This window comes from Chlorocebus sabaeus, chromosome 13, assembly GCF_047675955.1.
Source record: "Chlorocebus sabaeus isolate Y175 chromosome 13, mChlSab1.0.hap1, whole genome shotgun sequence".
NCBI classification, from domain to species: domain Eukaryota; kingdom Metazoa; phylum Chordata; class Mammalia; order Primates; family Cercopithecidae; genus Chlorocebus; species Chlorocebus sabaeus.
This window is the reverse complement of record NC_132916.1, coordinates 19,124,886-19,152,778: the sequence shown is the minus strand read 5'-3', so window position 1 is coordinate 19,152,778 and position 27,893 is coordinate 19,124,886. Positions and strand designations below refer to the sequence as shown.

The 27,893-nt window shown below is 41.7% G+C and overlaps 1 protein-coding gene across 1 annotated transcript in view; it reads left to right on the top strand.

Annotated features, from left to right (window-relative positions):
* CCDC170 (coiled-coil domain containing 170) overlaps nt 1–27,893 on the top strand; it is a 132,813-nt gene that overhangs the window by 84,519 nt on the left and 20,401 nt on the right. Inside the window, exons 7-9 of the mRNA XM_008007584.3 lie at nt 12,529–12,729; nt 19,356–19,529; nt 22,610–22,852. Coding sequence (XP_008005775.1) covers nt 12,529–12,729; nt 19,356–19,529; nt 22,610–22,852 — 618 coding nt within the window. The remainder of the gene's footprint in view (nt 1–12,528; nt 12,730–19,355; nt 19,530–22,609; nt 22,853–27,893) is intronic.

Sequence of the window (27,893 nt, the reverse complement as noted above, 5' to 3'; positions counted from 1 at the left end):
ACTTATCTCAATTAGCTAAAAGCATCACTTAAGGCCAGGCATGGTGGCCTAGGCCTGTAACCCCAGTTCATTTGGAGGTCAACGTAGTCACTTGAGGCCAGGAGTTCGAGACCAGCCTGAGCAACATAGTGAGACCCCTCTCTTTACTAAAAATAAGTCCCAGCTACTTGGGAGGCTGAAGTGGGAGAATTTCTTGAACCCACGTGTTTGAAGCTGCAGTGAGCTATGATTGTGTCTCTGCACTCTAGCCTGGGCTACAGAGCAAATCTTGTCTCTAAAAAAAAAGTATCATTTAAATGTGGTTGTATTACTTTCCATTTTAATAGAAAGGCATGGGAGTCCCACAAGCCACATCTAACTATGATGCAGGTTCTGGAGTTGGACCTGCCTGGTGCTGAATCCCGTCTCTGCTGTATATTCACTCACTGGCCATGTGAGCTTGGGCAGGTTCTCTGAGATACGGCCTCGGGTATTTTGTTTCCTTATCTGCAGAAAGGGGTTAGCACAGGGTCCATGACCTCTTATCTGAAATTCTTGGGGCCCAGTGTGTTTTTGAGCTCAGAATTTTTCAGAACTTAGAAAGGTAATGCAGAGGGCAGCCTTGCACGGCCCTCCACTGTGGTGTCTGGGACAGTTCCCTACCGTCAGTCACATTCACAGGTCTGCAGCAAAGCCCGCCAGCAACACTAAGTGGGATAAATGAAGACTGTAAATAGCCTCTTGTCATTTTGGGTCAGGATTTGCTGCCCAGCTGGGTCAGGTCAGGCCAAGCTTTGTTAGTAAATGACTTATGAAAAAACCTGGATCTTGGAATTACAGATAAAGGTTCCCAGACCTGTAACAGTATCTGGCTGATCAGGTTATTGTTTCAGGTATGTACTGAATGAAAAAAATTGTTATAAAGATCTTAACTCATTGCCTGGCAAGTCACAACAATAAATATTAACTGTTGCTGCTGTTGCCTCTCCTTCTTCCTTCTTCTCTCCTCTTTTTCATAATGTGTTCGTGCCCAGAACAGTCTTTTAGGGGCCCTATCTAACCCATGGAGAAAAATGGTTTAATTCACATATATGACTGAGGCTTGTTTAACTCTGTCATCTTGTTTCTACTATCAAGGATTCTCTTTTTCTATAAAGCTTTACCTAGCAGAGTCCACTTCAGCCCAGACTTTGGTTAAATTATCATGAAACCCAAATTATAGAAGTCCTAGTTAATGAGGCTTTAAAGTCAATGATCTCCAAAGTCCTTGTATAATTCCATTATGAACTATTTCTTCTATTGCTGTTGTGCTTGCTTGAAAGGAGAAAATGCATTTTTCCATCTTTTAATGTTAACAAAAAACTCAGAAGAATCACTAACTCAAAGTTCAGGGTTGCATTTGTCAATTTCCTTTAGTGATAGTAAATTCCCTTTAAAAATTCCCCGAAATTCAAGCTTGCAGTGAGCCAAGATCATGCCACTGCACTCCAGCCTGGGCGACAGAGTGAGACTCCATCTCAAAAAATATATATATATATATATTCTCAGAAATTTGTGCATACTCTAGGAGCAACCTTAGTGGACCCTTTAGCCAAGCGCATTTTCTTTTCTTTTCTTTGCCTTTTCTTTTCTTTCTTTTTTTTTTTTGAGATGGAGCCTCACTCTGTCACCCAGTCCAGAGTGCAGTGGTGCAAACTCAATTCACTGCAACCTCCGCCTCCCAGGTTCAAGTGATTCTCCTGCCTCAGCCTCCTGAGTAGCTGGGACTACAGGCATGTGCCAACACACCCAGCTAATTTGTGTATTTTTAGTAGAGATGGCATTTTACCATGTTGGCCAGGATGGTCTCGATCTCTTGACCTTGTGGTCCACCCGCCTCGGCCTCCCAAAGTCCTGGGATTACAGGTGTGAGCCACTGTGCCCGGCTGCCAAGTGCATTTTCTATCTCTTTGTGGAGATAAAATGTCGAGTGCTCCTTGACTGTCCTCCACGCTAATGTGTAGAGGTCTCCACGAGTAACTTAGTTTTTCTTGTGACTCAGTTTACATGGAGATACTTGATTGGGAAAGAAAATGATTTATAGGTTTGGAAATAAGCTTCATTAAGTCTTTTCTCTTAAATGGTAATAGACATACAGACGATTTCCAGTTCATGAAAATGCAATTAAACAGATTTTCAGCTTGACAATGGTGTGACAGTGACACACACTCAGTGGAGACCATACTTTGAGTGCGCGTGCAGCCATCCTGTTTTTCACTTTCAGTTTTCAACAGATTACGTGAGACTCAATACTTCATGATAGAATAGGCTTTCTGTTAGATGATTTTGCCCAAATACAGGCTAATGTAAGTGATCTGAGCACTTTTAAGGTAGGGGAGGTGAAGCTGTGATGTTCGGTAGGTTAGGTGTATTAAATGCATTTCCGACTAAAGAAACTTTCAACTTACGACGTCTTTATCGGGACACAACCTCACCATTAGTTGAGAAGCATCTGTACTTCAATAGCTAATTTTTTTTTTTTTTTTTTTTTTTTGCCATTTCATTTTATTGCTTTCCACTTCTGTATTTCCAAGTATTTTCCTAAAACTGCTTTAATCCCTGCATGTGAAACAAGGCACACAATGATTAGCATGATGTATATGTTTATTTTCTAAAGCCAAATGATGTGAATTGGTTAAGCTGGGTGTACTTTCTCCCACTCCCCATAAAAATTAGAATGATTCAGAGTCTTTTTAGTGCCTTTGTCTGCCATTCCTACCCTGTAATTTTTTTCAATAGCTGCTCTCCCTATTTAAAAGCCTGAAATCAAGCATATAGCTGGTGTCTTGTGTGACTCATCTTCAAGTAAATTCAGGAGAAAATGGATTTCATATATTGTCTTAGAAATGTTTCTAAAGAATGGGAGCTTTACGAATTGATGAAGCTTTTTGTTGAGGAGGCTGCATGTCCCTGCCAGCTGCCATGGCTACGCAAACAAGTCAGTGGCTGAGTAATACTGATGTGAAGGCTCAACGGCGGGTTCAGGCTCAGCTTGGCAGATTCTCTGCTTCAGGCCGGCTCCTGCTTCCCGAACGTTGCTTGCCTTGTTTACCCCTGTGCTACCCATTTTTCCCCTCCTGTGTTTGCAGTTCTCAGTAGAATTCAGGACACCACCCACACTTTTACAGCACGTCATTTCTACTTGTTCCTTACATTTCTGCTGCTGGCAAGATTTAATCTTCTTTTTAGAAGCTTTACTGTATCTTAGAGCAAGGCTTTTTGTCCTCAGAACTATTGGCATTTTGGACTGGAAAATTTTTTTGCTGTGGGGACCTGTCCTGTGCATTGCAGGATTTTTAGCGGCGTCCTTGGCCTCTACCCGCTAGTAGCACTCCCCTTCCCAGTTTGTGACAACCACGGATGTCTTTAGACACAGCCGAATGTCCCCCGGGGGTCAAAATTGCCCCCAGTTGAAAACCACTGTCTTAGAGGAATGTTCTACTGTCAGCTTCCCACGAATTCTAAATGAGTATTTAGATGTTATTTAGCCTTGGAATTTCAGGACACCATAGCAGTTGTTTATGAAATAATGACTTCTTGCACAATGATAGAAAGTTATGACATTTTCAGATTTTACTTTAGAATTTTGAGGCAATTTTGTTTTCCTTCCTCCTCTTCTCCTCCTCCTTCTCCTCCTTCTCCTCCTCCTCCTCCTCCTCCTCCTCCTCCTCCTCCTCCTTCTTCTTCTTCTTCTCTTTTTTTTTTTCTTTCAGGTGTTTCCTAACTGGGTAATCATCTGGATGATAATCGATTATGCATAGAAAGGACATGACCATGCCAATTTCTGTCTTTTTCCAAATTAAAGACAAATTAATACAAGCTCATAAACCTCTGTCTGGACATTTTTTTCCTGTTCTGCTTTAGGTACACCTAAAGCTTTATTTCCTCCCTTGAGGTGTTTGCTGGTCCAAGGGCTCTGTGGGAGCTGTGGGGACTCCACCTGATGCTATAAAGCAAGGGTCTCCAACCCTCAGGCTACACACCTGCAGCAGTGCATGGCCTAGTAGGAACTGGGCTGCACAGGAGGAGGTGAGCTGTGGGCGAGTGAGCATTACCGCCTGAGTTAACCTTGAGTCAGATTAGCAGTGGCATTAGATTCTCACAGGAACGTGAACCCTGTTGTGAACTGGGCATGCGAGGGATCTAGGTTGCATGCACCTTATCAGAATCTAATGCCTGATGATCTGAGGTGGAGCAGTTTCATTCTGACACAAAAATTGTCTTCCATGAAACCAGTCTCTGGCGCCAAAAAGGCTGGTGACCTCTGCTGTAAAGGACCGGAGATGTGCTCCACAGTCCCCTCCTCCCCATTCTGATCTCAGAGCCCGATGATCATTCTCCTGCTCTGTTCTTAACCCTGCCACCTGCTAAAGTGAACATCTCCCCAGAAGCACCAGCACACTTCCATTTGGGACATTTCATTGTCCAAAATTATGCTGCATGGTCGCTCCGGGCTACAGGAGCATCTGAGAGAGTGAACGGATGGAAGTTTCAGCTTTTCCAGCCTCTCTAGTTATATGAGTTTCCTGGGGCTGCCATGACAAAGTACCACAAATGGGTGGTTTAAACAACAGAAAGTTCTTGCCTCACAGTTCTGGAGATGAGAAGTCTGGGATCAAGGTGTCCGTAGGGTTGGTTCCTTCTGAGGGCTGTGAGGGAGAATCTGTCCCATGCCTCACTCTAGCTTCTGCTGACCTCAGGCATTGCATTCTTTGTTGTAGGGATAGTGCTCTTCCTGTGTCGTCACATTGTCTTCCTCTATGCATGTCGGTCTTTGTGTCCAAATTTCCCCTCTTATAAGGACCCCAGTCATTTTGGATTAGGGTCCACCTTAGGGACCTTGTTTTAACTTCATCACCACTGTAAAGACCCGATTTCCAAAGAGGGTCACATTCTGAGGTACTGGGGGGCTTCAACAGATCGTTTTTTGGGGGGACCTGATTTAACTCAAAACAAAAGTTGAGATGAACAGAGGAGGAGGGGTGGGGTTAGCCAGTCACAGTGCTGGCCTCACATGCCGACAGGAGGGAAGGAGGATTTGGTCGACACTTTCCGGTACCTGATAACTTACATATTCCCCAAGTGAAAACTATAGCTTGAATAATTGGAAAAGAGTTTATGTCTAAAAGGCACTGGACTTTGAGTGACCTAAGTGGCTCTTTCTTCAGCGTAGAACTTTCTGGCTTCTATTTGGTTTAATTTTAGGACAAAAATGTCTCTCTGGTGAAATCAACACATAGTTGTCTCTGGGGAGTGAATTAACTCTTTTAGAGCATTATGACTTTACTTTTAAAAACCATGCAGCTTATTCTTTAACTATATTGTGCTTTAGTGCCTTTTTTGTTTAAAGGTATGTATTCTTCACCCCTCACCGCCCGACTGCCCACCTCTAGTGTTGAAATATCTGGTGCATTTTGTCCCATAGAATATCAGGTATATGTTAAGGAATGACCCTAAGAAAAAGAAAAGATGAGAAAGAAAGGCTTATTTATTGTTTAGACTTTTTGGTGTGAAAAACAGCACAAGTTTACAGTTTTGGTGTAGCACATATGTTCACTCAGGCACTGGCATTTGATGTTCCCAAGAATGAGTCAGATTGGAATGTTAATTTATTTGAATTAATTTATCTAAATTTAGTTAGAAAAAAGCTTGGTGGTGTCGTATGCACTGACACCTAAATAAGCTTCTGAAGCTAAGTTCTGTGATCTGACAGAGTGCAGGAAGGCTCTCAGCTGCTTTCTTCTCTCTGGACACCAGAATCTTGGCATGGCAGGTATCCCCTGCAAATTTCAGCAATCTATGTATTAGTGGTTTTAAAGTCGCACTTTGCTGAGTCTCAAGGCTCTGGAGAGCACCCTTGGGTCCAGATGGGGTGAAGATGCAAGAGTACCTTCTTGCCTTTGATTCGAACACATTTGTCCCTTATTTGTTCTTCCCAGAAAGACTTCTAGTTGAGAGAAAGATGATGCTGAAAATAGTTTGAGAAACATGACATAGGACAATTCCTAGAGGGTTCTTTAGCGCCTCATGGCGACAGCATAGGATTGATGGAACATGTACACTGGAGCAGTAACCCTGATGATGGAAATGGACACGATGCGTTGAACTTCAATACGGTGTGAAATGCTGTGCGGGTCAAATGATCTAAATCAGCTCATTGAGTCATCATAGCAAAGTCTACAAATTTCAGAGAGATTAGTTACTCCCTTCAGTTAACCTGCTGCTAAGTGGTACAGGGGAACTTGAAACCAGGGCTATCTGACTCCAAATCCCCTGTCCTGCACTCTGGTCTACATCAGATGCTCACATCTTCCTTCAGGGTCAGTGTCACTCCCTTAGTCTAACTTACTGCAGTTACTCAGGGTGTCAGCTTCAGAATGGAGACCACATTGATTGATTTCTATAGAAGGCTTGCTTTCTTCCAGTAAAGTTGGTGGTGTGCTGACCATGGCTAAGTCATCACACAGTTCTCCCTCTCTCTGCTTAAGGTTTATTGAATCAGTGTTCTCTTTGATTTCATTCTCTCCACTATGTCATTTGTGGTATAGGAGATGTTGAAGGGTCTTCAGGTAGAAATACTCACTTTCTGTTTGCAGTCCAATGTGAAACCACATCGCCTGATGTGCTATACTTCTAATAATGTGAATCAGTCCCTTGGGAGGCAGCATCTTGTGGACATTTTTCTGTAGATTACATCGTTTGTCATATCAAGATAAACACTGTTTCTCTTGCATTAAGATCAGATTTATCTGCTATATTAGTAAGATACACTTACTAATATAACTATGAATGTATCAGTAGATATTTTTATTATTGGTAAGCAGGAAAGGTAGGGAATATGAAATGAAATGAGGTTTCTCAGAGCTTCATGTTCTGGGATGACACTATAAATTTCCTTGGTAAATATAATTCCTTAGATGTGGCTCTGAATAGCTTACCATCGAACATCTAATTTCAAGCACACACACAGAAGTGTAGAATTAATCGAATTATAGGTCTGGAAGCTTGAGAGCCATGGAAGCACAGGATTGAAGAGTTTACAGCTCAGGTAGTCTAACCTTCCTCATGTAGCGCTTCAATCTGAATGGCAACATTCTTAATTGATATAAGCATACCTCAGAGACCACTGCAACAAAGCAAATGTCACAATAAAGTGAGTCACACAATTTTTTTTGGTTTCTTAGTGCATATAAAAGTTATATTTATACTATGCATAGATTATGTAGTCTATTAAGTATGCAATAACCCTATATCTAAAAAACAACATGGATACCTTAATTAAAAATACTTTATTGCTAAGAAGTGCTAACAATCATCTCAGCCTTCCGCAAGTCATAATCATTTTGCTGGTGGAGGGTTTTGGTGCAATGTTGATGGTTACTACTGATCACAATCCTGAAGGTTGGGGTGGCTGTGGCAATTTCTTAAAATAAGACAACAATGTGGTTGAAAACATCAATTGACACTTTTTTTTTCTCAAAAGATTTCTCTGTAGCACATGAGCTATTTGATAGCATTTTACCAACAGCAGAACTTCTTTCTAAATTGGGGTCAATCCTCTCAAATCATGCTTCTGCTTTGTCATCTAAGTTTATGTAATATTCTAAATGCTTCTTGTCATTTCAACAATGTTCACAGCATCTTCACTAGGAGTAAATTCCATCTCAATCATCATTTTCTTTGCTCATTCATGAGAAGCAACTCTTCATCCATTCAAATTTGATCATGAGATTACAGCAATTCAGCACATCTTTAGGCTCCACTTCTAATCTTAGTTCTCTTGCTATTTCCACAACATCTGCAGTTACTTCCTTCACTGAAGTCCTGAACCCCTCAGAGTCATCTCATAGATGACTCCTATGATGTTGATATTTTGACCTCTTCTCATGACTTATGAATGTCCTTAATGGTATCAAGAGTAGTGAATCCTTTGCAGAAGGTTTTGAATTTACTTTGCCCAGATCCATCAGAAGAATCGCTCTCTGTGGCAGCTATAGCCTTATGAAGTATATTTCTTAGATAATAAGACTTTAGAGTCAATATTACTCCTTGATCCATGGGCTGCAGAAAGAATACTGTGTTAGTAGGTGTGAAGACAACGTTCATCTCCTTGTACATCTCCGTCAGAGTTCTTGGGTGACCAGGTACATTGTCAATGAGCAGTAATATTTTGAAAGGAATCTTTTATTGAGCCATAGGTCTCAACTGTGGGCTTGAAATATTCAGTAAAACATGATGTGAACAGATATGCTGTCATCCAGCTTTGCTGTTCCATTTCTAGAGCACAGTCAGAATAGATTTAGCGTATTTCTTAAGGGGCCTAGGATCTTCAGAATGCTAAATGAGCACTGGCCTCAACTTCAAGTCACCAGCTGCATTAGCCTCTAACGAGAGAGTCAGCCTATTCTTTGAAGCTTTGAAGGCAGGCATTGACTTCTCCTCTTTAGCTATGAAAGTCCTAGATGGCATCCTCTTCCCATAGAAGGCTATTTTGCCTACATTGAAAGTCTGTTGTTTGGTGTCATCACCTTCATCAATGATCTTAGCTAGATCTTGTGGATAACTTGTCTCAGCTTCTGCATCAGCTCTTACTGCTTTGTCTTGTACTTTTATGTTATGGAGATGGCTTCTTTCCTTAAATCTCATGAATCAATCTCTGCTAGTTTCAAACTTTTCTTCTGCAGCCTCCTTACCTCTCTTAGGCTTCACAGATTTAAGGAGAGTTAGGGCCTTGCTCTGGATTAGGCTTTGGCTTAAGGGAATGTTATGGCTGGTTTGATGTCTATTCAGACCACTCAAACTTTCTCCATATCAGCAATAAGGCTGTTTTTTGTTATCATCTGTATGTGTCTTAGTCCATTTGTGTTGCCATAAAAGAATACCTGAGGCTGAGTAATTTATAAAGAAAAGAGGTTTATTTGGCTCACGGTTCTGCAGGCTATACAAGAAGCACAGTGCCATCTACTTCTGACAATGAACCTCAAGAAACTTTCACTCATGGCAGAAGATGAAGGGGAGCAGGCATCACATGGCCAGAGAGAAAGAAAAGGAGAGAGAGAGGAGGAGGTGCCAAGCTCTTTTCAACAACCAGATCTCATGGGAACTAAGAGTGAGCAGTCACTCAATTCTGTGAGAATGACACTAAGTTGTTCATGAAGGATCTGCTCCCATGAACTAAACATCTCCCACTAGGCCCACCTCCAACCGTGAGGATCAAATTTTAACATGCGATTTAGAGGGGACAAATATCCACACTATATCAGTGTGTTTTCTGGAGTAGCACTTTTTTTTTTTTTTTTTGAGATGGGGTCTTGCTCTGTCACCCAGGCTGGAGTGCAATGGCATGATCTCGGCTCACTGCAACCTCTGCCTCTCGGGTTCAAGTGATTCTCCTGTCTCAGCTTCCTAAGCAGCTGGGACTATAGGCCCCTGCCACCATGCCCGGCTAATTTTTGTATTTTAGTAGAGATGGGGTTTTGCCATATTGGTCAGCCTGGTCTTGAACTCCTGATCTAAGGTGATCCACCCACCTCAGCCTCCCAAAGTGCTGGGATTACACGCGTGAGCACCATGCCTGTCCTGGAGTAGCACTTTTAATTTCCTTCAAGAATGCTTCCTTTCTATTCCCAACTTGGCTAATTGTTTGGAGTAAGAGGCCCAATTTTTGGCCTATCTCAGATTTCAACATGCCTTTCTTACTAAGCTTAGTCATTTCTAGCTTTTGAGTTAAAATGAGAGAAGTGAGACTCTTCCTTTTTTTTTTTTTTGAGACAGAGTCTCATTCTGTCACCCAGGCTGGAGTGCAGTGGCATGATCTTGTCTCACTGCAACCTCTACCTCCCAGGTTCAAGTGGTTCTCCTGTCTCAGCCTTCCGAGTAGCTGGGACTACAGGCATGCACCACCACGTCCAGCTAATTTTTGTATTTTTAGTAGAGATGGGGTTTCACCATGTTGTCCAGGCTGGTCTTGAACTCCTGACCTCAGGTGATCCACTCACTTTGGCCTCCCAAAGTGCTGGGATTACAGGCATCAGCTACTATGCCCAGCCTGACTCTTCCTTTCATTTGAAAACTTAGAGGCCGTTGTAAGGTTATTAAGTGCCTTAATGTGAATATTGTTGTGTCTCAGGAAATAGGGAGGCCCAAGGAGAGGAAGAGACATGTGGGGTCAGCCAGTTAGTGGAAAAGTCAGAAAGTACACATTTATCATTTAAGTTCACTGACTTATATGGGAGTGGTTTGTGGCACCCCAAACACTGCAATAGTAACATCAAAGATCTCTGATCACAGATCACCGTAACAGACATCATAGTAATGAAAAACGTTTGAAATATTGCTAGTATTGCTGAAATGTGACACAGGGACACAAAGTGAGCGTGTGCTGTCCGAAAAATGACGCTGATAGACTTGCTCAATGCAGGGTTGCCGCAAACCTTCAATTTGTAAAAAACTAAATATCTGTGAAGAGCAATAAAGTAAGTGCAATAAAGTGAGATGTGCCCGTAGTTAGCCAGTTTCTGGCCATCTTCGGTGACTGGGAATCCACGCCCTACTAGACAGTGTCTTTAGACAGCTGTAATCATTATAAAGTTTTCCCTTTCTTCTGTATTTTGATTATTTATTATTTTTAATTTTTTTGCTCAGACTTCACAGGGAAGAGTTTTTCCCTTCCTGTAAAGGAATGCTTAAGTGAATGATGACTCATTCTCATGATGAGTTCTTAATGCAGCCATTAAAATATTAAGAATTTCAAATGGCATGAGAATAATTAGGTAAAAACAAAGACACAAAATTGCATGTATGATATTTCAACTATATTTTAATGATACACAAAAACAAATTATTTAAAAATATTAATACTTTTTGCCTCTAGGTGGTGGGATCACAGGGAATTATTTTTTGCTTGTTTATACTTTTTGTGGTTAAAGGAAATTTTATGGGGATATCTTACTTTATAATTATAGGAACTGGGGAAAACATTTTCCTTTCATAAATATGGAATTTCTTCTCTGATTTATACCTATTGGTTCTCAATGTAGGCTCCGAGGGTAACTCAGAACAAAGCCTTTTGTTCTCCTGTACAACAGCCTTTCAAAAAGTTTAAAGGCAGATTATGTGGTTAAGCATGGCTGTTTACAGATAGGCAAATAGAAATTGTTTTCTTTTTAAAAATTGAGACAGTAAAAATCTAAAACAGTCAGGATGTTTCCATTTCTGTGAGAGTGGTACTGTACTGTTATGTAAATACTGTGCTTTTCCTCTTTTCTTCCAAAATAAACCATCAAAAGAAAACAAATGTATCACCCCAGACTTGGTGGTTTTATTGAATCCAACATTTTATGAAACTGGATTGAGTAAAATCAGTTGGAGTTTTCTGAGAGTGTCCCTGAGGTCCTTGGTAAACTTGCACTCTTGGTTTGAAGGAATGATCAGGACAAAAAGAGGAACTCCTCGGAAGAATGGGAGCCTTGGGCAAATCAGGTGGGTTGTGGAGAGGCTGGAGGGACTTTAACATGGGACAGTACTCAGATCCCCCTGCCCTCTTGTACATTGACCCTGACCCTATTTAGAGTCACCATATTAAAGAGATTTTGACCTCTCCAATGCAAAAATGGTATTACTCTATGACTATGTAGTGTAGAGTCAGTATCCCTGGAGTTTAGGGCATGGGTAACCAATCTTCAATAGAAAGTTGAAAAAAGTTTGAAAAAGCATTTGTCTGTACATGAATTCCCTGTAATGCCTCAACGTTACCTACCAAGATTAATTAGCTATCTAATCTTAAGTCAACTCAAAATGGTGAAAGCATTTTTCTGGGGAATGACTCTTCATAGATTTTTACAGTACTTTTTGTCTTAATTCTTTTTCCTACTAAACTTTGAAACTCTTAGCAATAGTTTTGGGGTAAGTAAATGTTATCCATACATTTTCTTTTTTTTTTTTCTTTTTTTTTTTTTTGAGACGGAGTCTCGCTCTGTTGCCCAGGCTGGAGTGCAGTGGCCGGATCTCAGCTCACTGCAAGCTCTGCCTCCCAGGTTCATGCCATTCTCCTGCCTCAGCCTCCCGAGTAGCTGGGACTACAGGCGCCCGCCACCTCGCCTGGCTAGTTTTTTTTTTGTATTTTTTAGTAGAGACGGGGTTTCACCATGTTAGCCAGGATGGTCTCGATCTCCTGACCTTGTGATCCACCTGTCTCAGCCTCCCAAAGTGCTGGGATTACAGGCTTGAGCCACTGTGCCCGGCCTATCCACAAATTTTTATCGATTAACCTGTTAAAAGAATTATATAAAAATTAAAAATACCAATCAAAAAATTTTATTCAGTAATGAATGTAGATTATTTCAAACAGAGGCAAATACAGCTATCAATTACATATTTTACATGGGATTTTTACAAATAATCTGGAAGTTGGTATCATAAACAGTTATGCTGCTTAGGCAGAGCAGTAGATGTGAACACTTCCTTGCATCTAAAACAAGGCTTATTCTTGATCTGTTTCTTTGTTTCCAGATGGTCTCCCAGCTTGAAGCCCAAATATCTGAGCTTGTTGAACAGTTGGGAAAGGAGTCTGAGTTTCACCAGAAAGCTCTCCAGAGGGCCCAGAAAGCAGAGAATATGTTGGAGACTCTTCAGGGTCAGCTGACACACCTGGAGGCAGAGCTGGTTTCTGGAGATGTTTTGCGAGACAACTTGAATTTTGAGAAACAAAAAGTAATAACCTGAGGGCATATCCATGAGTGGAAGCATCTGATCTGTTGTAGTATAAAATTTTACCTGAAAATATTCTGAATTTTACAGTATTTAGTTTGGTTAAGTCCTGGACTTAATTAGTTAAGTCGATTTCAAGGAACAATGGGTTTGGAACTTCCTTGATTCAAATTAATTTAATTAAACTCAACAAATATTTGTTGAATGCCTATCATATACGAGGTCCTAAAGGTTTGGCAAGCTAAAATATGAATAATACACAGTTTCTGATCTTAAAGGGCTCATAATTCGATAGGGGAGACAGACACTCAGGTAAGTTGCTGTACTATAAGTTTATATGTATTGTATGTATTGAATCAGAAAGTTCTGTAGGAACTTCTAGATAAAGGGAACATTTTATAGGAGAGGTGATAATTAAGTTCATTTTTGAAAGGTAAGTCAGATTATAGTGGAGAGGGAAGACAGATACTGTAGGGGAAACAGTCTGAACAAAGGCATGAAATCTGGCAAGTTCATAGTGTATTCAGAGAATGCAAAATGGTGAATCCTATATGGCGGAACATGTTATTCTTGGTGGATCTGTGGCAAGAGAGAAGACTGGAATGGCTTAGACTAAGAAGATGGAGCGTTCTTTACTCTGTAGAATAGGAAGTGTGGTAAGTGTGAGCATTGCAGTATTTTATTTTATTTTTATTATTTTTATGTTTTTGAGACGGAGTCTCGCTCTCACCCAGGCTGGAGTGCAGTGGCGCTATCTCGGTTCACTGCAAGCTCCGCCTCCCGGGTTCACGCCATTCTCCTGCCTCAGCCACCGGAGTAGCTGGGACTACAGGCGCCCGCCACCAGGCCCGGCTAATTTTTTGTATTTTTAGTAGAGATGGGGTTTCACCGTGTTAGCCAGGATGGTCTCGATCTCCTGACCTCGTGATGCGCCCGCCTCGGCCTCCCAAAGTGCTGGGATTACAGGCTTGAGCCACTGCGCCCGGCCACATGGCAGTATTTTAGAAAGATAGCGAGATGTCCCCGTGGAGCTGAGATTGTGGCATGGAGAGTCTCGGAAACAACGGCGCTGATAACCCAGTGGGAAAGGAGAGTTAAATGGGAAGAGAAGGGGCCCACACTGAGGATTTGAGTGTGGGGACATTGTCAGTGATCTTTGACAGGCAGTTTTGGTAGAGTGGTGGAGAGCAGAAGTCAGTTTGCTTTGCGCTGAGGGGAGACTTGGGAGGAAGGGGAGCGACCTCCAGTAGACCAGTGTGAAGTCTGGTGACCAAAGAGAAGACAGGCATGAGGCAGTGGCTGTGAAAACCAAGATCAAAGAAAGGTTTTGCTGGACAGGATGGGGAGGAAAGTGTCCATAGGAGGGAGTGTGGGAGGGGAAAGGGAGGCACAGGGGCTCAAGAGCCTCCATGCAGAATTTGGCATGAAAAATACTCTTAAGTTGAAACGTCTACACTCAAGTAACGTATTCCTTTTCATTCTTCTGTACTTAAAACATTGAGGAATCGTCATGCCTGCACTGAGGTTGGATATGCGAAGATGTGCCAAAGCTGTCTGTGGAAAATCAAGTCCAGCGGATGAGACAGGGAGATCGGGCGTAATAGTACAATAGTGCAATTAGTGCACAGTAGTGCAATTAGTGTCATGATGGAGACAGGTATAAAATCTGACAGAAACCTGGAAAAAGGAGCAATGACTTTTTTTCTGTGCGGTAAGTGAGTCATCTTCACAGAAGAGGGAAGCATTAAAGAATGAGTAGGAATTTGTCAGGCAGAAGAGGAGGGAAGGAATTTGAGGCAGAAAAAATAGCAGGAACAAAGAAGAAATGGAGGCTTGGGAAATGAATGAGGTGCAGGGAGCATGGGACATGATACTTGGTGAAACCAAAGGCGTGAGACGGCACTGGAGGCAGGTGTAGGAATCATTGAAATAGGTCAGTCTAATGGCTCAGGCTTCATTGCATAGGCAATGGGAAGCCAGAGAAGGTTTTTGAGTAAAAGAAAGATTTCCCTCAAGTCAGACTGGCTTAGAGGGTAGCAGGGGTGTCCAACCTTTTGGTTTCCCTGGGCCACATTGGAAGAAGAAGAATTGTCTTGGGCCACACATAAAATACGCTAACAGTAGTGATAGCCTATAAGCTAAAACAAACAACAACACACACACACACACATACACACACAAAAACAAACAAAAAACAACCATGCATAATTTTTGAGATATCTGCCACCACAGATGAACAAAAAAGTCCTTGCATTCAAAGGGCTGGACACAGCTGAAGGAAGGTAGGGAGCCCTGTCGGTGGCTCCCTGACTGGTCCAGTTTAGAAGATAGTCCAGTTCAGACTAGTCCAGTTCAGAAGATAATAAAGATCTGAACCATGTAGTGGTTTTGTGAATGGAAATAGGGGCTAGATTTGAGAAGTCTGGGAGAGTGGAGATAGCTTTTTCTATTAGATATCTGTAAAGGTGTGATGGTGGAAAATTTGATTTTGTAAAGAAATATTGGCTCGGTTTGGTAGCTCACGCCTATAATCCCAGCACTTTGGGAGGTTGATGCAGGCGGATCACTTGAGCTCTGGCGTTCAAGACCAGCCTGGGCAATATGGTGAAATCCCATCTCTACAAAAGACACAAAAATTAGCTGGGCATGGTGGCACGCACTTGTGGTCCCAGCTACCTGTGAGGCTGAGATGGGAGGATAGCTTGAGCCTGGGAGGTGGAGGTTGCAGTGAGCTGAGATCACACTGCTTCAGCCTGGGTGACAGAGTGAGACCCTGTCTCAACAAACAGACAAAAAAACAAAACAACAACAACAACAAAACAAAAACAGTCCAGGCGTGATGGCTCGTGCCTGTAATCCCAGCACTGTAGGAGGCTGAGGCAGGTGGATCACTTGAGGTCAGGAGTTGAAGAACAGCCTGGCCAACATGGTGAAACCCCATCTCTACTAAAACATACAAAACATTAGCCAGGTGTGTTGGTGTGTGCCTGTAACCCCAGCTACTCAGGAAGCTGAGGCAGGAGAATTGCTTGAATTTGAGAGGCGGAGGTTGCAGTGAGCAGAGATCGCGCCATTGTACTCAAGCCTAGGGTGACAGAGACTCCCTCTCAAAACAAATAAACAAAATAAAACAAAAAACCACAACCAAACAAAATGAAATATTGCACCCGAGTATGGTAATGTAAATTGAAAGCCATATTACTGCCTGCAGGACAGCTTCACCTGCATGGTCCGTGAACACCAAAATACATTCAAAACTGAAATGACATCTGTTCACATTTGTCCCTCTCCTGCTTCAGTCATGGTGGTAATCTACCTCCATTTGCTCAAGCCGTCTTCAACGCTTCCCTCTTTTTAATCAGTTCCTAAGCACTGTAAATCCTGTCTCCTTACTAGATCTCCAGTGCCTCCCCCATCTCTATATCCAGCAGCTGTGCTTTGGCTCTGAGCATTGTGCTCGTTAACACCGACTAGGGAAACAAGCTAGTAACTGAGCTCCCGGCACCGTTCTTCATGCCTCAGATTTACTCTCTTCATTGCTGCCAGGGAGGTCTTCATGAAACGTGTGCCTAATCTTCTCTTTCTTTATCTCAAAACTGGCCAGTGGCTCTCTGGGGGCCCCAGGCTCAGGTACAGATTCCTTCTTTTTCCATGGCTTCACATTCTGTGAGCTGGCCAGGTGGTCTCTCCGTCTTCCCTTTCCCCTGTAATTTCTCCTGCCAGCGAGGGGCAAACTCAGAAGCCTTCTGGGAGCAGCAGGACCCTGGTGGGGTCTGCGGTGATTGCGGAGCCTAAAGCCATCCATGCAAATTTGTAGCAGCACTCACTCCTCCAGCCTCCTCCGGCTGCCTCCCGCACTGCCCACAGCTATTCTCACTGAGAGAATGTTCTCCTCACCTCCTTCACCTGGTAACAGCAGTTTCTTCAAGATTCAGCTCAAATACTGCTTCCCCTGGCAGTCTTCCCTAGGAGACTTACCTATCTTTCCTTATGCTCTCCAAGCATAATGCATCTGCCTCTCTCATGATACTTTTTACCCTTATTGGATTGTTTTTAAATTTTTTTCTTCTCCAAATATTCCAAGCTTCTCGAGGCCAGAAGAAATGATCTTTTTCCTGTGTTTCTCCAGGGCCTAGAGAAAGAGTCAATAAATATTATTTGAATTATAGAAGAAATATGTCAAAGGCAGGAATTTCAGGTGGATTGGTATTCCCTTCCCTTACTATAAAGGAATCATTAATTTTAATTGGGATTATGTCCGAAGAACTCTGAGTTATGAAAGCAAGTTATGTAAGCTAATTCTGTCCATGGTGAATCTTCTGTCGCTAACTGCATATGAAATGCACGTTCTGGTAAGGATGGATAGTATCATGTAAATTGAAAAGTAACGTTGCACAGTTTAAATGTTAAATGCAGGTAATCTAGGCAGACTCAAAGACAGTAGAATGCACAGTTTCTTATTTATGCTGAACTGTCATTCAAGTGAACAATATATACAGTAATCCTTCATTTCTATATAGTTAGAAGTTTCTAGTAACCTTAATCTTCTGAAGTATAGCCAAAATCCTTGAAATAGAAACTTTCTCTATAGGGTCTCTGCTTGGTCTTGTCTTAATCCCTTTTTGCCTGTTGTAGTCCTGGCCCACTAAATGGATGAGTCATACATAGAAATAGAAAAAAAGAGGGTTTCGTACCATCATGTAAAAGGTACTCATCTATTTTAGGTAAAATACAAGCAATAGCACTTACGTCACTTTCATAGACACAGATTAAAAATTAAAAATTCCATACAGAGAGCTGATACAGCATTAAAAAGTGATAACCAGAGGATGTAGAGACAAAAGCAGTTTATGGGATTGTAACACAATGCAATAAGTGATATTTGCAATGACTGTGACTTATAAAGAAGAGATAAAATTGTATTCATATGTATGCTATTTGCCCAAACTGGAAAATATACACTTATAAATAATTTCATCCTGATAATTAAAACATGGCTAGTTCTGGGCTTTAAGCTGGTGTGCTTCAGTTGGCAGGAAACTGTACCTATTTAAACATTTAATTGCCTGAAAATGCCAGATGGATAAGTTATTGCAATCAGAAGAAAATATCAAAGATAAAACCCAAATCATGAAATTATGATATAGAAAGTTCATTGATTGATTTATTCATCCAGTAAGCACTTAGTAAGCATTATCTTATGTGTGGGCTTGCCAGATAAACCACAGAAATCAAGTAGAGGAAAACCTTTAAATAGCTTTCTAACTGTAGACTGCTAAAATATGAACCCTGACTTCCTTCATACAGCTCTGTTTTAGGGAGGAGGTATTCATTTAACTTAATTTAACTTAATTTTAAAGACATTTTCTAAGACATCTTAATTAATAAAAAAGACCCTAAAATCTTGTTCAAAATTTTGTTTGTATGGTGAGCTTTGAGTTTGGAGTGCTCTGTAGAGCCTAAGAAGAGTAAAGTGGCAACTGGCTAAGTTGCCAGGGTCCACCTTTGAGGCCAGGGCCCAGTTAGGTGGGAAAAATTCCCAAGGAAGGTGCGTGGGTGGGTGTATTAGTCCATTTTCACACTGCTGATACAGACATAGGCTGGGCATGGTGGCTCACGTCTGTAATCCTAGCACTTTGGGAGGCCAAGATGAGTGGATCACCTGAGGTCAGGAGTTTGAGACCAGCCTGCCCAATGTGGTGAAATCCCATCTCTACTAAAAATACAAAAAAATTAGCCAGGCATGGTGGCACGTGCCTGTAATCCCAGCTACCTGGGAGGTTGAGGCAGGAGAATTGCTGGAACCTGGGAGGCAGAGGCTGCAGTGAGCTGAGATCAAGCCACTGTACTCCAGCCTGGGCAACAGAGGAAGACTCTGTCTCAAAAAATAAATAAATAAATAAAATAAAAAAAGACATACCTGAGGCTGGGTAATTTATAAAGAAAAAGAGGTTTAATGGACTCACAGTTCCACGTGGCTCGGGAGTCCTCACAATCATGGTGGAAGAGTAAGGGATGTCTTACATGGTGGCAGGCAGAGAGAGAGAATGAGAGCCAAGCAAAAGGGGTTTTCCCTGATAAAACCATCAGATGTCATGCGACTTATGCTCTACCATGAGAACAATATGGGGGAAACTGCCCCCATGATTCAATTATCTTCCACCAGGTCCCTCCCACAACATGTGGGAATTATGGGAGCTATAATTCAGGATGAGATTTGAGTAGTGACACAGCCAAACCCTATCAATGGGTGGATCCCAGGGGCTGGATTAGTCTGGGAGGGGCATGGTTGTAGCAGCAAGTTGTCAAAGCAGAGAGATGAAGATGTAATCAAACATAGCCAAATGTGTTGTTTGGCAGGGTTAAGAAAAGTATATAATATTCGACTGAACATCAACATCAAGGGCTAGGAGAGTCAAGAGCATTCAGACAAGGGGTAGGCAGGGAACTGGCAGAATGGTTCAGGAATTTATTACCACATATTGGATCAGAGTCCACGCTCCACTCTATGCTCTCTGCAAAGGAGAATTACCTGTAAGCTTGGGAGAAAGAGGAAAAGATTCTGTGAGATCACCCATTAACTTTGACTTTCATGTCCTATTTTTGTTTTTGTTCTTGGGTTTATTTAGTATCTTAAATTTCTGGATCAGCTTTCGCAGAAAATGAAGTTGGACCAGATGGCTGCTGAACTTGGTTTTGACATGCGGCTGGACGTGGTTTTAGCTCGAACAGAGCAGCTGGTTCGTCTTGAGAGCAATGCAGTCATTGAGAACAAGACCATTGCCCACAATTTGCAGAGAAAGGTAGGGGATATTGAAACTTGCTAGTATTGAGAGAAGAAATTTCCGAAAAACCCAAACATTGAAAAATAATGTACTGCCACCATATTTACCAGTGTAGCTAGGAAGAATCTTATAAAAATATGTATTTAGAATTGGAGGCTCAATTTCAAGTCTGAAGAATTGATAGGTGTATCTATCACCTAAGGTCGTGTTTCACTGTGTGTAACGGGTACCCACAATGACAGTGACTTAAGCAAGTAGAAGTTTTTTGTTTTTTGTTTTTTTGTTTAGTTTTGTTTTTCTCACACGAATTCCTGGAGACAGGAAGTTTGGGGCTGGTGTGGCAACTCTCCTCTGTAAAGTCTTCAAGGAACCAGGCTCATTTCAGCTGATTCATTTCCTATCCCTAGGGTGATCCTTATTCTCATGGTTCCAAATGGTGCCTGGAACCATTATATCTGTGTTCAAGATAGAATAGAAGAAAAGAGTGAGGAAGAGGGCTGTAAAAGAACAAGCAGAGCCATCTTTTGAAAAAGGCACTCAGAATTTGCTACATGAACTTTTGTTTATATCTCATGGCCAGAATATGTTTTGGTGGTCAAACCTAGCTGCAAGGGAGGCTTGCAAATGTAGCTTTTACTCTGGGTAGCCATTTACCTAGCTAGAAAAAATTCACAGTTTCTATTACTTTGGGAGAGGAGGAGAACTGGGAGGACATTTAGCAGCCTCTGTATTTATAAGCTCAGTTGTGCTAGAAATTCTAGTAGAGAGAGAAGGGCTTACTTTTCTTCACTCAAAGGAAGAGTTAGAAACAGTTTAGACTAAATCAATGAATGAATGGATGAAAGGGATAAAATATAATTATTGGTTACATAATTATTGGTATTGGGGAAAGAAATAGGAAAACACAGATGTATTCTTATAATAGTTCTTAGGAGAAAAATGCTATGATACAATTCCAGTGTAGATGCTGTATAATGAGTCACATCTGGGCTCCCAATTTGGTTCCATCAAGCTGTGTGACCTTGAACAAATTATATACCTCTCTGTCTCTGTTTCCTCATATTTAAGATGGGGATGCTATATACCCCAAGGAGTTGCTAGTTTTTAATAAATAACATTTTCAAACCCTTGGCTCACAGAAGTTGCTGTGTTCATGTCTGGCTTCTCCACTACCATATCTTGAGAAATATTTTATAAAAGATAGCATACAAACTCTATTACCATTAGAGACAGTAAATTAGCTACCATTCTTTCCAAAGTTCTGCTCAGATCATTGATACTTTTTCTCAATATCCAACACTATTACTTCTTAATAATTATATAATTATTAAACTTACCAGTTTATAGAATTTACCAGTGTAAAATTGCAATGGAGTGGGACTTTTGTTTCTTTTCTTTTCTTTTTCTTTTTTTTGTTTTGAGACAGAGTTTCACTCTTGTCACCCAGGCTGGAGTGCAATGGCATGATCTTGGCCCACTGCAACCTCTGCATCCCAGGTTCAGGTGATTATCCTTCCTCAGCCTCCTGAGTAGCTGGGTTTACAGGTATCTGCAACCATGCCTGGCTAATTTTTGTATTTTTAATAGAGACGAGGTTTCACTATGTTGGCCAGGCTGGTCTCAAACTCCTGACCTCAGGTCACTCGACTTCCTTGGCCTCCCAGATTGTTGGGATTACAGGCATGAGCCACCATGTCTGACCTGGAGTGGAATTTGACATGAAGAAGCTTAAGAAAGGGAATTTGATGAGAGAAATATTAAAAAGGCCTTGTTCAAAAGTGATCTAGATATGGACACAGCTGTCACTGTTAGGCAGGATACTCAAAGCAGCATTTCAGTAAGTCTTTCCACCTTTTACCACTTTACAAGTGCAGAGTAGATAATTAGGGGAAATTTGACGGTCTTCAGCTTGAACACTTGATAATACATGATTCTGATTCTGATGTTTGTAGCACATGACAGAGGTTTCTGTACTTAATATTCCATCCACTAATTGTGACATGTGGAGCCCAGGAAGATTCTTCCCCTCTAGAGTCCATAGTCATTTTCTTAAATATCACTCTAATTTCCTTTTTTGAGTTTGATTACCAATGATAAATGATGTTTGAGAACCTGTCCTCTGCTTAGTTTGTGGACCTTATAGTCTGGGCATATAACAAAGACCAAGAAGCCTTGTTACAGTCCCTTTTATTTCTAAGATTTTATATGTATAAGCAAAGCTTTAAAGCAAAGCTTACTTAAAAATCTCCTTGGTATATCTCACTTTAAAAATATATCAACTCTCAGCCATGTGTGGTGGTTTACACCTGTAATCCCAGCACTTTTGGAGACTGAGGCAGGTGGACCTCTTGAACCTAGGAGTTCAAGACCAGCCTGGGCAACATGGTGAAACCCTGTCTTTACAAAAAATACAAAAATCAGCTGGGTGTGGTGGCATACACCTGTAGTCCCAGCTACTTGGGAGGCTGAGAGGTGGAAGGATTGCTTGAGCCTGGGAGGGGGAGGCTGCAGTGAACCATGATCATGCCACTATACCCCAGCCTGCACAATAGAAGAGACCCTGTCTCAAAAAAAAAAAGTTGATATATACCCACTCCCATGTTGGGGACCACCTATTCCAGTTCTAAGGAATTGAAATGAGCCAGTCTAGGTTGACAGTACGCACTTGCATTGTATCTTATTTCAGAAAATGCCAGTGCGGGTATTGTGGCCATTAGATGTTGGACAGGATTTTGTCTCTCTGTCTTATTATATTCTGCTCTTGATAAACTCATCTGAGGAGTTTTTTAAAAGTAATTTTACACTTTTCTGATGATGCACATGTTAGAGAGCATCAGATGTGGAAAGCTGACTCCTCTGCACATTTTCTAGGGCTCCTTTGTCTCAGAGTTTAGGTATGCAATTAATTCTTGAAAAGGGTATGAATAAAAAATGCAATCAGGAAAAGGAATCCAATAACTTTTTTGATGGTTTACACATTAGTCTTATAGAGGTGTAGATAAAGATCAACACCTCTGGATATTATTATTACTGGGTAACTCATTTATATTTACTATTGTTCAATTATTTTTAAAAAATCCCTGTTTGCATCAAACCAGCTAAAGACACAGAAAGAGAGACTGGAAAGCAAAGAACTACACGTGAGCCTACTCCGGCAGAAAATTGCCCAGCTGGAGGAGGAGAAGCAGGCACGCACGGCCTTGGTGGTTGAGAGGGACAACATGCATCTTACCGTCAGGAACCTGCAGAAGAAGGTGGAGAGGCTGCAGAAGGAGCTGAACACATGTCGAGACTTGAACACTGAGCTCAAAGCCAAACTGACTGACACCAATGAACTGAAGGCAAGTGCTCGGCTCCATTTTGTTGTTGTTTTTTGCTAGTTACTGTCAATGTTTCTGCAAAAGAATAACAGCTTTATCAGGACACACCAGAAAAAGAAAGATGAAAGCTTCCTCTGATTTTCTAGAGTTGTGGGAAAAATGCAAACAAGACACAAATCATATGCATTTAGTGTCTCTTCAATATCTGAAGTGAAGTCATCATCGCTAGGTGAAAAGTCAGCCAAAAAGTGGTGATGTTTTCTTTTCTTTTCTTTTTTTTTTTTGAGGAGAAGTTTTACTCTTGTTGCCCAGGCTGGAGTGCAATGGCATGATCTTGGCTAACCACAACTTCCTCCTCCTGTGTTCAAGTGATTCTCCTGCCTCAACCTCCTGAGTAGCCAGGATTACAAGTATGTGCCACCATGCCTGGCTAATTTTGCATTTTCAGTAGAGATTTGGTTTCTCCATGTTGGTCAGGTTGGTCTCAAACTCCTGATCTCAGGTGATCCACCCACCTTGGCCTCCCAAAGTGCTGGGATTACATGTGTGAGCCACTGTGCCTGGCCTTTTAAAAATTTTTTTCGAGACGGAGTCTCACTCTTTTACCCAGGCTAGAGTGCAGTGGCATGATCTCGACTCACTGCAAACTCTGCCTGGGTTCAAGTGATTCTCCTGCTTCAGCCTCCCAAGTAGCTGGGATTACAAGTGTGCACCACCACGCCCGGCTAATTTTTTTGTATTTTTAGTAGAGATGGGGTTTCACCATGTTGGCCAGACTGGTCCCCAACTTCTGACCTCAAGTGATCCACCTGCCTCAGCCTTCTGAAGTGCTGGGATTACAAGTGTGAGCCACTGCACCTGGCCAAAAAGTGGTGATGTTTTAAGTCCAGAAAAGAAATACATTCTCCAAAATGTTGGTGACTGCTATTAGTGATGATGCAGGGATTAATCACACTGGAATTTGCTTAGGAAGAAATGAGAAAATGCGCACAACTGTTTGCTGAAAAGAGTCAGGCAGGCAAGGATATTTATGTTGTGCTCTGTAGGATGCATCATTACCAAGTCCAGTGGAGAAGGTCACCAGACTGGGGAGACATAATTCCTATATTCAAGGTGTTCAACTTCTAACGAAGGCAGAGCAGAAAGAAATGGAAACTTACAAGAAATTTAATCAAAAGATTCACATGTCATGCATGCGTGCCACTGGCAATAATATATAACTTAATATGCACACATCATCCTCAGCAGGTGTGCAAATTGCAAGTGCAATGGACAATGCTCTTTGCAGACAATGCTCTGAAACTGCTTTTTGGAAGGTTTCCGAATCTGGAAACAGACAGGCAGGGAAAAAGAATCTGGAATTAAGGCAGCTCTTGAACATGTGTAGTGGGGACCATGTTTTAGAAAATATTTTCCACTGTAGTTACCCTTCTGAGTAGTTTTCTTTTCCCCGCTGAAGCCCTTCTGCCATGGGGACTAGACTGCCAAGTTGAAGTGTACTTCCTTGGAGAAGGGGAGAACGCCCCCTCCCCCCCAGAGAAGGGCACATATCTGAATACAAGGAAGGGGGAAAGAAAGGGAAAGCGTCTGAGGTGGTGCCATGGGTGGGGAGAAACTTATCAGAGGTAAGTCCCCTCAACAGTCCCTTTACAACTTGAGACTTACCTTTAGCAGGGATTTGGGGTAGGGTGGGATGGCATCAACTGCTCTCACCCTGGCTGGAAGGGGCTGCAAAAGGTGATGAATCTTGGGGGCCTAGATTGTACCCCGATTCCCTGGAGCCTGGAGTTCCATTTTCACTAGTGAGGGAGATGGATGACAGCTGAAATGCAAGCTGGAGAGCTCATTACAGGAGCAGATGGGGGTATTCCCTTCAAATGAGGCACAAAGTGACCCTCCATCAGAGGCCCTGGGGTAATCACCTAGGCCGTGGCCCAATAGCAGCTACAGCCAAACCTTGAACTAACCAAGACCAATGATGGGGCCTCGACTCTGGTGAGAGACCCTCACACATTTCACAAGTCAAAGAATAGATACAGAAGAGATTCAGGGCAGCATGAGGGCCAGAATCACTTTTCCTAATGTCACAAAGACTTTCCTCCATCCAGTCATCATCTCAGAAAGAAGGAGGGGACAGAAGAATCCCCTAAAGATGGCATTGCATGAACAAAAACAAATCTTAAACCCAAAGAAATGTGGTTAGCTGCAACTACCATCTGCTCTAACCATTTGGGGTGACGGTAGTGGGGAGTTTGTTTTCTATATCCAAAGGACTATGCAGATTATCCTAAAGTTAATGTGGCTGGGACATCGCACCAGCTGCTCCTGATTGTAGGATGTGTGGGTGTTCATCCCTAGGCCAGAGGCACTCATCCCCTCTGACGTCCTTGCTTATGAGGATACAGGAGTACTACTTTGTTAGAGAGAATAAAGGGCCTTTGGACACTTCCAAAGGAGGTAGAAAGGAAAAGTTAAAGAAATGGAAACCAGTGGTATGACAGTTAATAGTTGGAGAATGTCGTTGAACAAAACAGGAAAAGGAACCTCACCATTATAGCCAATGTGTGATGCAGACCTTTGAAAAGGAAACAAAATTTTGGGCTTTAGAGAACAATAAGGAGAATTTGCAGACCTGATCTAACACTTTCGAAGAATTTCTCTTACCCATAGGGAGGCAGTTGCATGTAGACAAGGATATGGCTAATTCAGAGCTGTACAGTGTTTCACTAACTCAGACTGAAAAACCAAACAGTCTCCGGTCTTTGCCAAGATTTTATAAACACAGATTACTTCCTAGTACTGTCATGGTATTTGGTACAACATTGCCTGTGATCAAACAACAGTTGTTGGAGTAGAGGATGAGGATGAGTGACAGTCAATGCAATAATAGGTGAATAGGAGGTCTGGTTGGCTGCTGATGACGCCTTGACCATGTCTGGGAGTTAGGGAGTGGAAGAAGCTAAGCAGTGGACAGGGGCCAGATCACATGGAGCCTTATGTATCACGCTAAGATGTTTGGACTTATCCTCTGGGTCCTGGGGAGCCATTGGAGGATAAAATTGTCAGGAAAGAGACTGAGAAGAAACAGAGAGAGATAGGGAGAGAGCAGAATGAGGCTGTGGTCAACAGTACCAAGTGCAGCAGTGAGATAATGACTGAAGGAGTAACCACTACACTTGGTTTTGGAAAATCTGTAACTCAAGCATGTACAGATCATGGTGGTAGTGGGTGAGGGTTTTGAGAATAAGCCAAATTTCAGGGACGAAAGACAAATGAAAACAAAGACAGTGTAATACCTTTCTGGGATAGTTGGATGAAAAGGAGAAAAGTGGGAAATAAAGTTGGCTTGCGTATTTACTTGGTTGCTTTATTTTGCATAGACAGATCCACACACTTTTACAGATAAGATATAGGAAATGTGTAGGAGAGACTTGGTTTGACTGACTCAAGAATTACTCAGGCCCTTACATGTTTCAAAGGAATGTTAAGTCTGCCTTCCAGTGGAGAATAGAGCTCTCTCTAATGTGCTAACACAGTAAACGCCAACTTCATGCATTTATGAGATATCAAATACAGAATAGATTTTTATTTGGTATTTGATACGAATCCAAAATATCAGACTTCTGATATCAATGTCCAAGACAGACTACTGATATCAACTCTCCCCCCTTATACATTGCCTAAGGTAGTCCCTGTATTAATTTCACTATTCATAAAGTAATATTTCTGGACATTAGCAAAAATAGCTTTACTGTATTAATTTCTTAGGGCTACCCAATTACCACAAACTGGGTGGCTCAATACTCAATCCCACTAACAGTCCTTGGTTTATAGCTGCATTATTCCAATCTCTGCCTCCCTTCACGTGGCCTCCCCATGTGTGTCTCTCCTTTTCTGTCTCTTATAAGGACATCCATTGTTGGTGTTAGGGCCCATCCTAATTCAAAATGATCTAATCATAAGACTGTTACCTTAATCATTACCTGCGAAGGCCCTTGTCTAAATAAGGTCACATTCTGAAGTTCTAGGTGGACACAGCTTTTGGGAAGGCACTACTCAAACCACTACACTTATTAAATTAACAATTTTACCACTCTTAGAGGGACAATATAAAATAATAATTTGAATTACATTTCGATGGTTTTTTAACAATGAGAAATGTTTACATCCCATGAAGTTTATTTTTTAAAGTGTATAATTGAATGGTTTTTAGTATATTGATAAGGTTGTGCAAACATCACCACTATCTAATTCCAGGACTTTCCATCACTTCTGCCACATCCTTCCCCCAAATCCCACACCCATCCGCAATCATTCTTCATTTACCCTTTCTCCAACTTCTGGTAACCAGTAATCTTTCTGTCTTTACAAATTTGTCCATTCTGTAAATTGTATATAAATGGAATCATGTAATACATGGCCTTTGTCTCTGGCTTTTTGTATTAGTCTGTTTTCCTGCTGCTGATAAAGACATACCTGAGACTGGACAATTTCCAAATGAAAGAGGTGTAACGGACTTACAGTTCCACATGGCTGGGGAGGCCTCATAATCATGGCAGAAAGTGAAAGGCACTTCTTACATGGTGGTGGCAAGAGAGAATGAGAGCCAAGTGACAGGGGTTTTCCCTTATAAAACCATCAGATCTTGTGAGACTTATTCACTATCATGAGAAAAGCATGGGGGAAACCACCCCCATGATTCAGTTATCTCCAACTGGGTCCCTCCCACAACATATGGGAATTATGGGAGCTACAATTCAAGATGGGATTTGGGTGGTGACACAGCCAAACCATATCACTTCTTTTACTTAGTATGAATATACTTAGTATTTTCAAGGTTCATCCCATGTTGTACCATGGATCAGTACTTCATTCCTGTATTGGTCAGGGTTCTCCAGAAAAACAGAAGCAATAGGAGGTGTGTGTGTGTGTGTGTGTGTATGCAGACGGATATATGTAGATATAAATATCTAATATAAATATCTACATCAATCAATCAATCATCTATCTATCTACATGGAGAGATTTATTTTAAAGAATTGGCTCACACAATTATGGAGAC